At 37.5% G+C, this 14,001-nt stretch overlaps 1 protein-coding gene across 4 annotated transcripts in view; it reads left to right on the top strand.

Annotated features, from left to right (window-relative positions):
- The window catches only part of rb1cc1 (RB1-inducible coiled-coil 1), a 194,693-nt gene that overhangs the window by 25,161 nt on the left and 155,531 nt on the right, over nt 1–14,001 (top strand). For all 4 annotated transcript variants that reach the window (XM_043688325.1, XM_043688321.1, XM_043688324.1 and 1 more), the window contains 3 exons: nt 610–725; nt 6,596–6,722; nt 9,167–9,337. In XM_043688325.1, the coding sequence (XP_043544260.1) occupies nt 655–725; nt 6,596–6,722; nt 9,167–9,337 (369 nt within the window). In that variant the 5' untranslated portion in view covers nt 610–654. The remainder of the gene's footprint in view (nt 1–609; nt 726–6,595; nt 6,723–9,166; nt 9,338–14,001) is intronic.

Genomic DNA, 14,001 nt, shown 5'->3' with positions numbered 1-14,001 from the left:
TGCTTAAAATCACTTGTGCAATTTTGTGAAGACTATTCATGTGTAATTCACACAGGTTGTGTGCTGCTTTGTGCTGGAGATCAAGCTAAATCCTATAATTTCAGCTCTACAGACTTAAGGAAGATTGATTTTTGAAGGATTATGTGACTAACACTGATGCCATATGCTAAGTGGACACCTAGGTTAATTTGCAAGACCTGTCTTTTGCCATTTAATACATAATTTATAGTTTTATAATTGACTGCAGTTTGAATGTTGCTCCATTTGGTTGATTCTGGGTTTCAGAATGAATTTTGTTGCATAAGTATTTAGGTTTTGCTTTGTTTGAATCTTTGTATTGTAAAAATTCTTCTGTTTTAACTTGTGGAATCTTGTGGGTTTTTCTTTCTGTAAGACAAGCTGCTGAACCAAACTGCATTATAACAATTTATCTTGGTGAATTGAAGACCAGTTTTATACGTTCAACTTCAGAAGAAATGTAGATTATTGCATACAGTTATTTAATATTAAGTTACATTGAGCAATTGTTTTGGATATAGCTTTGGATTGCTTACAACTCCAGTTTTGTTTGCTGTAAACTTGTGCATTTATAACTTTTTTTGGGAATAGGTGACAAATGACTGAAGTGAAACAGAAGAAAGTGGCAGTAACAATATGAAGTTGTATGTATTTCTGGTTAACACTGGAACTACTCTTACATTTGACACAGAACTTGCTGTACAGACGTAAGTATATATCTTCAGAATTTTACCAATATCTGCAGATCCCAAAGACTCCTCTTCATGCAGAAAACACTTATAGTGCCATTTAATCTTACAGCACAGAAACAGCCCCTTCCATCCAAACAGTCCATGCCAAACATAACCCCAAACTAAACTAGACCCATCTGCCTGCTCCTGGACCGTATTTCCCCCCAAATCTTTCTTCTTCATACTTATCCAAATGTCTTTTAAATATTGTAATTGCACCCACATCCACCACTTTCTCAGGAAGTTCAGTTCACATATGAACCACCCTCTGTGTAAACAAAAAATGCTCCTCCTGTCTTTAAGTCTCTGTCCCCTCACTTTAAAAATGTGTTTTCTGGTCTTGAAATCCCTATCTTAGGGAAAAGATGACAACTGTTATCTATACCTCTCATAAGTTTATAAACTTCAGTCAGGTTGCCTCTCAACCTCCTATTCTCCAGTGAAAGAAGTCCCAGCCTCTCAAACCTTCCATACCCGACAACATCCTGGTAAATCTTTTCTGATCCCTATCCAGCTTAATAATATCCTTCCTGTAATTGGACAACCAGAACTGGATACAGTATTCCAGAAGAGGCCTCACTTATGTCCTATATAATTTCAACATGACACCCCAACTTCTTTACTCAACAGTTCAATGTATTTGCTGTGATATTGATATGTCAGTTATTCCTGATCTGGGCACTATGTGCTTTATAATTGGTGCTACAAAAATACACTTATTATTAACATTTTTTCAAAGGATCTGTCTTTAATCACACATGTTTAATAACAAAATTTAATATATGTGCTGAGTAATCATTACAGGAGCTAAAGTCTGTTATTCCTTTTAATGAACTAAATTATATCCTATATAAATGATAGAAGATTTTTAAAAAATGGTTTTTCTTTTTCCTTTATCTTATCTCCAATCTGCACATATTTTATGATTGGTCTGCTGTGGGTAAAAAAGTCATTGAAGCTGTCTTCCTTTTGAGGGTTGTATCCAAGCTAAGTTGATTTGCATTGTCTATAACATAAAGAAGGCATTTTGTACAGATTTCATAAGTTCTTTTCCTGTTTTGACCCACATTTATTTTTACTAACATTGTTGTTGGTGCATGGGAAAAGTTCTGAAAAAAAGCCCTGCCTTGGATTGCTGTTTAAAATTTACAATGAAGCAATATGCTTTCCTATTTAAAAAAAACATCAAGACCTGCAGATGCTGGAAATCCAATAATAAATGTCTTGCTTCTGTTCCACTGTAGGCTGAAAAGTGGGTTCATATTCCATACTTCTTGGTATGAGTTTTTTTAAACTGAAGTTGGAATAGTTTCTTTAGCATAAGTTGAATGAAGCATCAGAGTTGGAGTGACAGTCTTAAACTTTATTTTGAGAAAGCTCAATGAGCTCTGTTTTGAACTGTTTTGTATTTTGCCTTTGGAGATTTGAAGTTTGCCTCCGTTGGTTCTTCGATTTGAACCATAAATATTGGAAAGGGATGAGAATACAATATTGCGACACTTTTACATCAAAGATAGTTTGGGGAAAAATGGCTCAAGTCTTACTTTGGGAGAAAGTGAGGGCTGCAGATACTGGAGATCAGAGCTGAAAATGTGTTGCTGGAAAAGCGCAGCAGGTCAGGCAGCATCCAGGGAACAGGAGAATCGACGTTTCGGGCATAAACCCTTCTTCAGGAATGAGGAAAGTCCCTCCTCCCTACCTTTTTATCTCCCCCAAGTCCCTCCTCCCTACCTTTTATCTCAGCCTGCTGGACACACTTTCCTCACCCTGCAACCGCAAGAAATGCAAAACTTGCGCCCACACCTCCCCCCTCCCCCTTACTTCCCCCCAAGGCCCCAAGGGACTCTTCCATATCTGCCACAAATTCACCTGCACCTCCACACACATCATCTATTGCATCCGCTGCACCCGATGTGGCCTCCTCTATATTGGGGAGACAGACCGCCTACTTGTGGAACGTTTCAGGGAACACCTCTGGGACCAACCAACCCAACCACCACATAGCCCAACACTTTAACTCCCCCTCCCACTCCACCAAGGATATGCAGGTCCTTGGACTCCTCCATCGCCAGACCATGGCAACACGACGGTTGGAGGAAGAGCGCCTCATCTTCTGCCTGGGAACCCTCCAACCACAAGGGATGGACTCAGATTTCTCCAGTTTCCTCATTTCCCCTCCCCTCACCTTGTCTCAGTCAAATCCCTCGAACTCAGCACCGCCTTCCTAACCTGCAATCATCTTCCTGACCTCTCCGCCCCCACCCCACTCCGGCCTATCACCCTCACCTTGACCTCCTTCCACCTATCGCATTTCCAAAGCTCCTCCCTACCTTTTATCTTAGCCTGCTGGACACGCTTTCCTCATTCCTGAAGAAGGGCTTTTGCCCGAAACGTCGATTCTCCTGTTCCTTGGATGCTGCCTGACCTGCTGTGCTTTTCCAGCAACACATTTTCAGCTCAAGTCTTACTTTGGCCAGGATGATCCAAACTCCAATGATCACGTTTTTTTAATACTGGTGTATCTTGTGCAATTTCTTATCTGTTAAAATCAACAAATTATTTCCTTTGCTGTATGGTGCTTTTGGACAAAATTGAGATTTTTATTTTAAGTACAACTTTGCATTGGGAAAAATATTAGTGCATGAAGTGCCATGTTTGATCTTGGCTTTTCCTAAGACTTAAATTTGAAAACTTATAACCACGTGGATGAAGTCCTATCTTTAACATTTTTAACATGCTTCCGCCTATTATGATCTAGAATAAGTTTTTGGCCATGTAATACTACAAGAAATAGACATAATGATCCATAACCTAGCATGCATCGTGATATAAAGTTAGTACTTTTTTATGGTTTATTTCTGAATGATCTAATTTGTGAATTCCGGTCATATTTGTGCTGGCAGCAACTCTGCACTTAAGGTCAATAATTCAACACATCAATGCATCTTTTATACCTCGGTTGATATTTAATAAATCCTTTGCAGTTGAACTAAATTGTGATAAAGCCATGGAGATCCACACATAAATGCCCTTGGGCTCATCAAATCCGTGCTAGTCAAAAGCAGACACCTAACTATTCCCATTTTCTCAGTTCATTCTTCATCTTATGAGTCACTTTGCCAACCTGGTTGCTATGACATTCTTTTTCTATTGAAAGTCATGGTTTAATTGAGGGATCGAAGTTTTGGCCCATAGCCTCATGTCTTAGCATTGCAAATGCTCCTTAAAATGTTACATTTAATGAATGTGAACATAGGAGGTAGAGTTAGTAAGTTTGCAGATGACACCAAAATTGGAGGTGTAGTGGACAGCAAAGAAGATTACCTCTAGAGTACTATGGGATTTTGATCAGATGGGCTGAGGAGTGGCAGATAGAGTTTAATTTAGATAAATGAGGTGTTGCATTTTGGGAAAGCAAATCTTAGCAGGACGTAAACATGTAATGGTAAGATCCTAGGGAGTATTGCTGAACAAAGAGACCTTGGCGTGCAGGTTCATAGCTCCTTGAAAGTGGAGTCGCAGGTAGATAGGATAGTGAAGAAGGCGTTTGGTATGCTTTCCTTTATTGGTTAGAGTATTGAGTACAGGAGTCGGGAGGTCATGTTGTGGCTGTTCAGGGCATTGGTTAGACCACTTTTGGAATATTGCGTGCAGTTTTGGTCTCCTTCCTATTGGAAAGATGTTGTGAAACTTGAAAGGGTTCAGAAAAGATTTACAAGGATGTTGCCAGGGTTGGAAGATTTGAGCTATAGGGAGAGGTTGAATAGGCTGGGGCTGTGTTCACTGGAGTGTCAGAGGCTGAGTGGTGACCTGATAGAGGTTTATACAATCATGAAGGTCATGGATAGATAAGGTCTTTTCCCTGGGGTGGGAGTCCAGAACTCGAGGACATAGGTTTAGGGTGAGAGGGGAAAGATGTAAAAGACCTAAGGGGCCACATTTTCATGCGGAGGGTGGTGCATGTATGGAATGAGCTGCCAGAGGAAGTGGGGGAGGCTGGTACAATTGCAACATTGAAAAGGCATCTGGATGGATATATGACTAGGAAGGGCTTGGAGGGATATGAGCTGGTAAGTGGGACTAGATTAAGTTGGGATATCTGGTCGGCATGGATGAGTTGGACCAAAGAGTCTGTTTCCATGTTGTACATCTCTACGACTCTACAAAGGTTTCTGCCTCTACCATCCTTTACAGGCAGTGCATTCCACATTCCCACCATCTTCTGGGTGGGCAAAAATAATCCTTGTCTCCTCTAAACCTTCTGCCTTTTATTTTAAATCTGTGTCCCCTAAGCAATGATCCTTCATCGTGGGAAGAAATTTATTTCTGTCTACTGTATCTATGCCCCTCGTAATTTTATACATCTCAATCATGTCCTTTCAGTTTTTTCTGCTCTAAGGAAAACCACCCTGCTCTGTTCAATCTCTCTTCATTGCTGAAACTCTCCAGCCTTGGCAACCTCCTGATAAATCTCCTCCACAACCTTTCCAATGCTATCAGATTCCTCCTATAATATGAATTCTAGAATTGCTCACATTGTGTAGCTGTGGCCTAACCATGTTGTATGCAGTTCCAACATAATCTCTGTACTCTTAAATGCTGTGATGTGTTTCAATGACAGAGATGCGGGAACATAGAATTCTGCAATATGAAATAGAGAGTATTCAATCATCCACTTGATGTTAATTCTGGGCAAATCAGATCTCAAAGTAAGACCTGATTTAATAGATGATGAGTTTTATTTTTGCAGTTTGGTTACTGTGGCAATTAGTCACCAAACGTACTGGCTTGCCAGTGTTCTTTTAACACACAAACACAAGTTTATTGCATTGAAGGGCAATAACAAAGCGAAATTATAATTTCAAAAAATCTTAACATTAACAGCAAAAATAGATATTCAATTCATTTCTTAGCCAGTCCTTTATAGATACTTCATCCTAGTGAAGTATCACTCATATTTTAACTCCTCAATTTCTTTAACTGACTTGTTTCATTTCTGAGGTTATGGATTCCTTTTTGGTTCTGACAGCCCAAAGTTTTCTACCAACTCTCAGAATCTAGCAATTCCATAAAGCAAACTCCCACAGTCAGCAGGTTTAACAAATTACTCTTCTGCTAGGATGAAACTCCAAGGCTGAAGCTGACTCCTCCATTTTTTCTATATGTTGTAAAACTCATCATTGTACATACTTCATCAATTAAATAATAGATATTTAAGCACATATATGGTTGACGTTTCGAGGATGAGCTCTTCATCAGGAAGTTTCCTGATGAATAATTCATGCTCGAAACGTTGACTCTCCTGCCCCTCGGCTGCTGCCTGACTGGCTATGCTTTTCCAGCACCACACTTTTTGACACTGATTTCCAGCATCTGCAGTCCTCACTTTATCCCATTTAGGCATGTATCTTAGTTTCATACAATTTGGAAATTATGCATTTAGCTGACTGTACTAAGTAACTTCCTGACTTTTCAAACAAAAACCTACCCTTCACAGAACGGAAACTGAAAACCTAATCACCTCTACTTTAAAATTCAGATTCCCAAGTAACAATATCTACCTGTATCGTGGCATACTAATGAAAATATTACTAGCTGTCTACGTGAACTCATGTTGCTATTATCTGACCATGTGGCCCAACAAATACCAAATCCTCTCTCAAATTTTTTGTACTTAGTTTGCCAAAATTAATGAAAAATTGTGATCTTGTAAAATGTGTATTTAATGTGTAAGTTATAATTTGTAATAAATTGAATTTGCAAAATATGATTTCTAGTTAGGCATTATTCAAAATTGAGATAGTTAACTTTATTCTTAAGTAAATGTTCTGAATTTGTAACTTCAGTGTTGCAGATCTGAAGCATGCAATCCAAGCTAAATATAAGATCGCGACTCAGCATCAAGTGTTGGTCGTCAATGGAGGAGAGTGCATGGTTGCTGACAGACGTGTTTGTAGCTACAGTGCTGGGACGGTATGTGACCATTAAGTTCAAGTGGCTGAATAAATGCGCCGTTGTTTTAAAGAAAATGTGTGCATTTTTGAGAATTTCAAGGTTGCAGTCACTGGTTAAAGCTTTAAGTGCAGAGTCCAAATGAAACTATTTTGGATTGAAGTTTATTTTACTATATAGATCACAGATTTCTTTGTGCCATGACCAGATGAGGGGGATAAGTTGGCTCCTCATTCAACCACCTCAATTGGCCACAACAAAGATTTAAGTTTGTTAACTTAAGGTTATACCCCTCTCCAATTAAGATGGTTGTTAACAAATGTCTGCTTGAGCAGAAAGGAACAAATTAAATGCATAAAAGAAAGAACACTTATTATTTGCTCATGCAGAGGAAAAATGGAAATGTGACATTAAGCACAGCCAAGTGTTTTTTTTTATTTAAAAAAAAAGCATGTGTGATTGCAATCTTTGCCTTAGAATAAAATGTTAATTTAAATTTGTTTGTTTTCCAATTCATGTTGAAATTTGGACATTTGACCAATAGGTGAAGCCTATTGCTATTTTAAGCCATTTTTCTGGTTGCTTTTTAAATATAACTGCAGTCCATTTAAGCCCCAGATGTTAAATCGGCCAGTTGACTTTTGCATTCCATAGTTCATGTTTTATGTCACCATGTTATACATAACTGTGATCTTGGGCAGTTTTGGTTTGTGATAAATTTCATGATTATACACAATTTAAAGATGTTTGATTTGAAATTTTATAATAGATTAAAGATCATGGAGATTAGATTAGATTCCCTACAGTGTGGAAACAGGCCCTTCGGCCCAACAAGTCCACACTGTCCCTCCGAAGCGCAACCCACCCAGACCCATTCCCTATATTTACCCCTGACTAATGCACCTAACACATCAGGCAATTTAACATGGCCAATTCAAGTAACTTGTACATCTTTGGACTGTGGGAGGAAACCGGAGCACCCAGAGGAAACCCACGCAGACACGGAGAATGTGCAAACTCCACATAGACAGTTGCCCGAAGCAGGAACTGAACCCAGGTCCCTGGCGCTGTGAGGCTGCATTGCTAACCACTGAGCCACCGTGCTGCCTCTTTGTTATTATAATTTACAAATTAGCCATTAAGCATTCAACTGTTATCATAGGACTTTTGTTGTGCTGTAAAATCAACAATATCCCTTTCTACTATTAATTCCTCAAAAGCATCAAATTGAATGTGCTTTCATGTAAGGATATGAAATAGATCCAAAAAGGATACCAACACGGAAACAGACATCAGTCGAACTCCTCAATATCAACCAGGTTATGGCTTATTGGCTGAAAACTAGACTAACATTGTGACTAAGGAGAGGCTGAAAGAGATTTAGCATAATTAAGATGAAGTTAGCAGTGAGATTAAAGGCCTTGAACATTGGAACAGGAAGCATGAAAATGTTGCCAGTTAATTTGGGATAATTATGGAGTAAAAGTAACCAGGCAGTATTAGATAGATAGTTATCAATAATCTAAATCAGGTCTATATAATGTATTGTAATCTTGCATTGAAACAAGTTGTACTAACTATAAACATATTGGCTTTCAGTGAGAGAACTTTTAGCATGTGTCCATTTTTTTCAAATGAAGTTTAGGAGGATCTTAGTGCATTCAGAATAAAGTAACCAAGATTGATTTCTGGTATTTGGATCTGAAAATTTGAGAGATTTGTTGCATTTATCTATCTTTTTCCAGAGAAAACGGATTGAAACTAATGTTAAGAGGAAAGGAAAGTTTAGATGTTAAAAAGTTGGAATTCAACATGTGCACAAAATGAATTGGCAATCAGCAAGATTTGGAAATGAATGCTATGTTTGCTATTTGCTTCCCACAGCTCTGCCCTCCCACTGTCAAGTCTCAGGATAGACTCTCAGCAAAGAAAATGCTGTGTCATTAGTTAAATATCATCTTTTGAAACCATTAAATGTATCAGGATAAAGACAATTTTTTTTTAGATGTTTATTTGGAGCAAAATGGTTACTGTGACTGCAGAAGTTTTGTACCTGAGAAGTATGATTCAGAATGTATCATGTAAAACGTAAGATTGATGCAAGTAACCAAATGAAAATGGCAATTTAATAAATTGCCTTTTTTAATCTATCCATAATTTAATGTGGTGTACTCTATATTTAACATGAAATGTCTACATTTTTGTCTTATTTTGCATTGCAGTAAGTTTTCAGGATTTAGTATGATGCGTATGAATTTGAATCAGTGTTTTAATTTAAAATGCGTATGTCAGATGGAACATAATTTGCATAGCCATTGTAATTGTACATTCATTAAAGATATTGCCAGGGTGTTCTAATAAGTTTCTGTTACAAAGTGGTTTCTCCTTCCTGTTTTGTAGGAAGATGATTTGAATTCATAGCTAAAGCCAATCTGAATTTATTTTTATACATTTTTAAATCACAGGATACAAATCCCATATTTCTGTACAACAAAGAGATGATTCTGTGTGATCGTGCACCAACTATACCTAAGACAACATTTTCTGCAGAAAATGAGATGGGGCTTAAGGTAGAGGAGTCCCTTATGATGCCGGCTGTATTTCACACAGTAGCCTCTAGAACTCAACTTGCTGTGGTAAGATGGGCAAAAATCTATCCATGGGGTTTGTTTGCACTTCATGCAAGTTACTGAAAGTAATTGTTGAAATATTATTTTTCTGAATTGATGTTATCGTGAAATTCAAATGGTTCTCTAAATCATTGCAGCAGTATTAATCAACTAACATATTTCTGATCTGCCAAAGCAGTACTCTAAATAGAAAACTGTTTGTTTTGTCCTCATTGTACGAGAGACTTTGTGCAACGTTTACTCAGTTGTACCACTCAAATTAAATGTTAATTCATGAAGATGCACCTTTTTGATACAGAATCTCAGTTAACAATTTCAGATTTATGTTATTTAGGTACAGTGTTAGATGTAGGCCCCAGGTTGCAAACATTTTCTATCCAGAATCCGTTTGTAAGTTGATTTGTGTATGAGTCAGGACATAATGCAGGACAAAAAAAAAGAGCCATTTGTAAGTGCAGGATATGTTAGTATGTCAAGTCTTTTAAAAAATGACATCCATGCATGAGAGTTAATTCGTAAATACAAGTATTTGTATATAAGATGTTTGTAAATTAGGGATCCGATGTACATTTTAAAAAAAAAAGTTTAATGGAGGAATTTTTCCTACCTTGTTGCTGCTGCTCCCCCAGTGAGTGGTAATGCCTTGCAATTCTGTAATGTAGACTGAAACTTGAAATAAGTACTCCCCATGGAACCTTTTTGAAGTGTTAACCTGCAATTAAATGAGCTTCATTAATATTTGGTCATTTATCTGTCTGCCTTTTATTGTAAAAATATATTTTTCAGGGGTTTTTTTATCACCAATTTTGCGGTGTTTTAACTTGTACAAATGGAGACAGTCTGCTAATTTTAAATCTTGCACTTGTTTCCTTTTAAGAGCTATCTTTTAATGTCATAATTGCTGAAAGATAATGTCAATGTTTAAGAATAGGTTGATGAGGGAAAAGGGCTAAGATGTATGTAGGAGTAGTGGGTAAATGTGATTAGATAAATTCACTTGCATGGAGGACAAACAACAAAACGGTGATTCACTAGAAAGCCTGCTTCAGTGTTCTTGTATTTCTGAAAATGATCTGCATACACGTGATGGTGATAAAAGTGTATTCCCCATCACATTTGCCTCTGAAGTGGCAAACCAGATTTTTAGCCAAACTTCATTATCGTGCTATCAGCCATTTTGGGTGCGTTATGAAAGTCAGTAGTTTACAATCCACAGCTTACATTTCTATGAAATTCCTGAACTTTAATTCCTGTGACAGCTAGCATCTGCTTCTAGCTGTAGCATAATATTAATGAAATAACCATTAGGTGCCTAATTCTGCTGCTCACAACAGCTCTACAAAATTAACACTTCATCTGTAAACAGGAGCTTTATTTCACTTTCATCAGACACTTAGCCGATTCTGATACTAACCTTTAGTTAAGAGTCATCCCTTCTTTGAGAAATATTACATAATCTAAATAACTTGAATCCGTATCTCAACTGGGATACTTTGCCAGTCCATATTTATCACATTAGGTAGCTCTGGCATCGACATAAATTTCCAAAGAAGTCCAAAATCTCTGCTCTGCAGATTTTATTTCATGCATCTGATCAACTTAATTTGTGAAGCTAGGTTTAAAAGCACTGAAGAGGGAACTTTAAAATGACTGCACCTTTTCTTATTGCAAATCTGTAAAACTGACCACCAAATAACTTTGTGAACGAAGTTCCTCCACATTAGCAATGCTGTACCAATATTTTAATATATTGTTGCAATTTTATTTTAACTCTGATGTTCCATTTAAAGCAAGTCAATAAAAAGATTGGTTCCATTGCTCTGGAGTTCCTTACAAATATAATTTCTAATTTCCAAGCAATATGTACATATTCAAAAAGTGTACAATATAATTGAGGAGCCACAATATTACTGTGGCTAGACAGTAGGAAGTCAGACGAAAATATCTAGGTTGGGCATTCAAACTGGAAAGCACTTCAGAAGTAGCAAATTAGATACTTAATATTTTAGCCAAGTGCACAGGGATCTTGTGCATGATTCACACATATAGGGAAACATTTAATTACTGTAGATATCAATTATGCATGTGTTTTTTTAAAAAAATCAACTTTACACTTAAGATTTTTGTCTGGTTCATGTTTTGAGGAAAGTTTTTCTACATTTGGGTCATTGTTGTTCTACATTGCAAGTAGTAATTGGCTCCTCAATTATATTGTGCACTTTTTGAATATGTACATATTGCTTGGAAATTAGAAATTATATTTGTAAGGAACTCCAGAGCAATGGAACCAATCTTTTTATTGACTTGCTTTAAATGGAACATCAGAGTTAAAATGAAATTGCAACAATATATTAAAATATTGGTACAGCATTGCTAATGTGGAGGAACTTTGTTCACAATGATCAGTTGTCAAACACTGCAGGCATTGGTATACGATGTAAATCATGCTTAATAAATATCAAAGGGGTGAAGATTAGTGGGAAAGGGTGAAATCATATTCATTTTCTGGAAATGTAACAGTCTACAGTGATTTGAGGATTGTAAACAGGTATGTATGCTTACAGCATTCTTGTAAAGTTTGAGACCCTCCTTCAAATGCTCTGAACTTGCTCTTTTAATGAGATGTACTGCTTTTTCAGCATTTTATCCTTTTTATGTTCCTCTTGACTCTTTTATCAATATTCTTTCTGTCTGCTAACTAATTACTTTCTCACTGGCATTTTTTTCCACAGCATTCTTAGTTAGATTTTGCCCTGAGTGTCACTTTGTCATCTGAACCTCTGATAAGTTGAACTAGCCATCACTTTGAACCAATGAGATGTCTATAGTGGCACAGTGGTTAGCACTGCTGCCTCACAGTGCCAGAGACCCCGGTTCAATTCCTGCCTCAGGCAACTGTCTGTGTGGAGTTTGCACATTCTCCCCGTGTCTGCATGGGTTTCCTCCAGGTGCTCTGGTTTCCTCCCACAGTCCAAAAAAAAATGTGCAGGTTGGGTGAATTGGCCATGCTAAATTGCCTGTAGTGTTAGGTGAAGGGGTAAATGTAGGGGAATGGGTCTAGGTGGGTTGCTCTTCGGAGGGTCGGTGTGGACTTATTGGGCCGAAGGGCCTGTTTCCACACTAAGTAGTCTAATCTAATCTAATCGCAGAACTTTTGTTTCTGTGACAGAGTATACATTCTATCCCATAGGGATGCTGTTATGAACCAGACCTGATATTTTGGCTCCAGATCATGCCTTCAAGAATTAAAGTTCTCACATGAATAATGGAAAGTCCTGCACAGTTCTGTCAGAACTACATCAACCTTCTCAATACCTATCTAGTGCCTGGTACTAGGCTTAGTCATTACCAATCTATATAATTGAAGGTTTTTATGAGGAACTCTGATAAACTGGGAGAATGTTAACTCTTTTTATTCAACTTTGAAGATTGCGTTTTGTGAAATCAGCTAAACAGGAATCTCTGGCACTTGTTCTGTAATTTTGAAATGTGTTAGTATGTTTTCTTTCTTTCCACAATCCTGTGGTGCATTTCTTTGTCAAGTAGGGCCAAGCAGAATCACATGATATTAAGACTTTGTTTTAACCAGCACCCTGTGAACTGGCACTCTTGATAACCAACAAAAATTATATATCTCAAATACCAGACATTTACTATATTATCACCAGCACTGCAAGGACCAGGTAGTCAATTTTAGTGTGAGTGAGAAGGCTCTCTGCTGGTAAGTTTTATTTAAGGAAAAGTTGCATTATTATTTAAGTGCTTTATGCTGTAAATAAAGAATAACAGTGATGTGTATACCCCCTGCATTACATTTCTATTACTTAGTTTGTGTTTTTACATTGATAATGTGGACCTCTTGATCAACCAGAATATTTGATCAACCACCACAATCCTGGTTCCATCAGTACTGGTTAATGAAAAACGTTTGCTGTACTAAATCTATGTCAGTTAAATTTAAACAAAGTAATATGAAATTATTTTAATCAATAAATATACTTAGTATGATTATGAATATTCTAAATTAGTCATTAAAGTTAATTTCCCTAGTAGTTTTATAATTGTCTATTCCTGATTGCCCTTGAAGGGTAATTGCCTTCACGAACTGTTGCAGTCCTTGATGTAGGTCCCCCACATTGTTAATAGTAAAGGATTTCCACGTTTTGAACCAGTGACAGCCAAGAAACAGCAATATAGTTCCAAATCAAGATGATATATGGCTTAAAGGGAAACTTTTAGGTGGTGGTGTTTCCATGTATTCGTTGTCTTTGTTTTCCTAGGTGGTTCAGGTTGCAGGTTTGGAAGATGCTGATGAAGGAAGCTTGGCAGGTTATTGCAATGTATCTCTTAGATGGTTCTCTGCTGCTGTTGGTGATGAAGGAAGTTAATGATGGATGTTATGTTGAATGTTCACCTTGTAATGGAGGCAAGGTCATTGGAGTAGCTGATGATGGCTAGGCTCAGGAACTGTTGATTATCTTCCTTCATGCTTAGTATGATTCTGACCAGCAGAAAGTTCCTGATTCTAGTTTTGCTGAGGCACCTTGCTGCCATACTCTTAGAATCACAGAATCCTTACAGTATGGGAACAGACTATTTGGCCCATCGAGTCCACACCAACTCTCAAAAGAGCATCCCATCCAGACCCACACTGCCATCCTATCCCTGTA

Source organism: Chiloscyllium plagiosum, chromosome 4 (assembly GCF_004010195.1).
Source record: "Chiloscyllium plagiosum isolate BGI_BamShark_2017 chromosome 4, ASM401019v2, whole genome shotgun sequence".
Classification (NCBI taxonomy): Eukaryota; Metazoa; Chordata; class Chondrichthyes; order Orectolobiformes; family Hemiscylliidae; genus Chiloscyllium; species Chiloscyllium plagiosum.
Note: the sequence above shows the minus strand (reverse complement) of the source record. Positions and strands in the feature narration are given on the sequence as shown.